Source organism: Diachasma alloeum, unplaced genomic scaffold (genome assembly GCF_001412515.2).
Source record: "Diachasma alloeum isolate Michigan unplaced genomic scaffold, Dall2.0 Dall_scaffold_00279, whole genome shotgun sequence".
Classification (NCBI taxonomy): Eukaryota; Metazoa; Arthropoda; class Insecta; order Hymenoptera; family Braconidae; genus Diachasma; species Diachasma alloeum.
The window spans coordinates 497,679-500,608 of record NW_021680418.1 but is presented as its reverse complement, the minus strand read 5'-3'; the positions used below and the strand labels follow the sequence as shown (position 1 = coordinate 500,608).

The 2,930-nt window shown below is 38.2% G+C and overlaps 1 protein-coding gene across 4 annotated transcripts in view; it reads right to left on the bottom strand.

Annotated features, from left to right (window-relative positions):
- LOC107038239 (protein madd-4) overlaps positions 1-2,930 on the bottom strand; it is a 119,730-nt gene that overhangs the window by 16,501 nt on the left and 100,299 nt on the right. For all 4 annotated transcript variants that reach the window (XM_015257227.1, XM_015257226.1, XM_015257228.1 and 1 more), the window contains one exon: positions 656-1,006. In XM_015257227.1, coding sequence (XP_015112713.1) covers positions 656-1,006 — 351 coding nt within the window. The remainder of the gene's footprint in view (positions 1-655; positions 1,007-2,930) is intronic.

Here is a 2,930-nt window from a genome sequence, read left to right as displayed (position 1 = left end):
GGGGGGGGTGGATTCACGAGACAAATTCAGCGTTGATTGAACCTGTCACCCTGGAGTGCAAGGGCTTGAAATATTTCAATTCATCCATCGTAATTATTAAGTAAAAACTTCGAGGGGAGCACGGAAATTGGGTCGGCATTTTTGGGGTTGAGTGCTTTAGAATTCTCTCGCAGACGTGAGAATCTTCTTTTACTAGGCAATCCCGAAGAGTTGAGGAACCCATCCATTTAATAATGCAAAGCTAGTTAGCGTTCACCGACCTCGGCTTGGATGGAATTTAATTGCCCAGACATTCGTCATGAAAAGTGGAAAACGTTGATTAGATATTGTTGGAATTTTAGTTGATTCATGGTAATTTCTTTAGTTGGTTTGTTGACGTGGACGGACTGGGGTGATTGAAGTGGATGAAACAGGGTAATGGAATGGAAATTTTGTTTTTACGTTTTTTAGGAATTATTTGTGAGGGGGGCATTGGGGGAGGAGAATTGGATGGTGCGTGGAATTTTAGACGCTGGTGATTTATTTGTGGAAATCATAGATCGGCATCAATCGTTACTTTAGTAATATTATGAATTGTTTCGTAATTTTTACTGAATATTTCTCTCCGTGCACGGAAATTTAACTCGACATCTACAAAATTGAATAATTCACTCACCATGCAGCTCCCTCCAATGCAAACATCGGCACTCCCCTCCCGACACTTGGTCCCATCCTCAACTCTATCAGCCAACTGCACCACAAAAGTTTCATCAGACTCGAGTTCACCGGTATCAATCGATCCCCCATCAGTTCCATCAATTTTGTTTCTAATTTCCTCGGACTTGTCCAACGCCTCCCTGGGCGATGCCTCCGAGGTAGCTTTGTCCACCTGCACTCCGCGACAGATCAAAGAACATGGCTTGGACTCGTCGTAGTAGGGATACCACTTCAACAACTGTCCGCCGTACGGTATATTGTTAAAATTGGCGCACTGCTCAGCGCGATAATCACTCGGCACTTGACAGGGCTGTAATTCATAAATATTTTTTTGGTCGACAAATCGTTAATTTGGAATGTTTTTTTTTGTCAATACACAGGGGGAAAAATTAGCCTCCACGTGAGAGTATTTGAAGGAGTGGAATAGATCTACTTGAGGGAAGACAAAAAATTTTTTTTTTAATTGCAATTATCATTGTTCCATGGAAATTTCACAACTTGATTGAATTTTCAATGAAATATTAATTTTAAAAAACAAAATGATATGAAATTTCCATTTTTCCTTGATTTGTATAAATTTTCACGGAATAATTGAGCAGAAAAATCAACTATTTCATTGATTTTCAAATCATTCGAACAGAAAATCAGTGGAATATTTGACTTTTCAATGCCAACATTTCCTCCAATCTCAGTGGAAATTGAATACGATAAAAATTTCTGGGATTTGGCACGGAAAATTGCGATGAAAATGGTCATGTTTTAATGAATACTTTCTTTTTTGTCCACAAATAAATTAATTTAACACGACAAACGATCCCTTCAGGGAAACACGCAATTTTTTGGGAGAAATCATTTTTTCTCTCAGTGGAATTTAATTCTGGGGATAAAAGATGAGTGTAAAACGTATTGGTGGTGTATGGGAGCTGGAGACGGATGATCCAACCGGCTATTACTCTCCTTTGGTCAGTGGTAATTGTCCCCCCCCCCTCCCTCTTAAACTCCCACTCCACCACCTGCGAGCCACTGTATCCATGAGCAATTCCTTTCACGTGGAGAAACACTGGACACAGCGGGTAGTTGAGAGTAGAAAATCGGGGCACGTTCAGACCTATATCACTGGCACTTTTATAGATTAGTCCTTCCTGCAGAGGTAGACTCTCTTCTCAAAAATATCCCCCTCCACAGTTCTATCTCCACACATTTTTCCCTGTTTTTTTTTTTTGTGAATCAAAAAGGAGGAAAAATAATGGAGGAAAAAAATGTCAAACGAGTCGAGATTGCGTGGCAGTCTGCCAGGCACGTGGGTTTAAAATTTTTACCCGTAGGGCCGAATTTTATTCCGAGAAATAACGGAGATTCGGGAGAGACAAGTACTCAATTGTAGGAGCAATCATTATGCGAGGGAGAAATTTTATTTGCAGTGATCGCATGCCCATTTTGGCTCGGATAAATGTTTGGGGGAACAGTTCAGCGAGATTGGTGTTTGGTTGTTGTTGAAAAATCATTCAATTGGAAGAATTCATTGAAAATCCCATGAAATTCCTAATTTTTTAGCAACAGGCAAACGAGAATTCCCAAATTTTACTGAATTTTTCAATTATTTGGAAATTCAAGAATATATTTACATGAAATTCTCTCATTTTTATCATTTTTCATGGAATAATTGCACTGCAATTCACAGTTTTCATTGATTTCTCCACAAAATTTTGCAATTTTAGTGAAGAAATTCCTTAAAATTTCCGTGGAACTCCGCAATAAGAATTTTCAAGGAATAAACCAGAAATTACAGTCAAAAATATTAAAAATGCAGTTTAAAAAATCGGAAAATATTTAAAGATCCTATCAATTTGCAATTTTTAATGAAAAAATGCCTTAAAATTGTACTGCAACTCTAATACCATGAGAATTAAAAAAAAATATATCGGAAATTCCAGTCACAAATCTATAGAACAACAATTTAAAAAATGTGAAGATATAAAAAAAACCTTGGCAGGAAGAATAAATTTAATTTTATCCCTCGAAAAAATAGAGTGGTTTCAGAAAATACAAGCCGATCGTCCTAATAATAATCGTAACAGTATAAATGTACGTTGAAACTACGGTTTGTGCACGTGAAGTTGGCCCTGCGGGCTCAGGATCATGGCTGAACGCTTTTCAACTCCAAGTTGAAACATCAAGTTACCAAGAAGTTGAGGTGAATCGTTGAGTTTGTGCAGTACGGGGGGGGGAGGGGG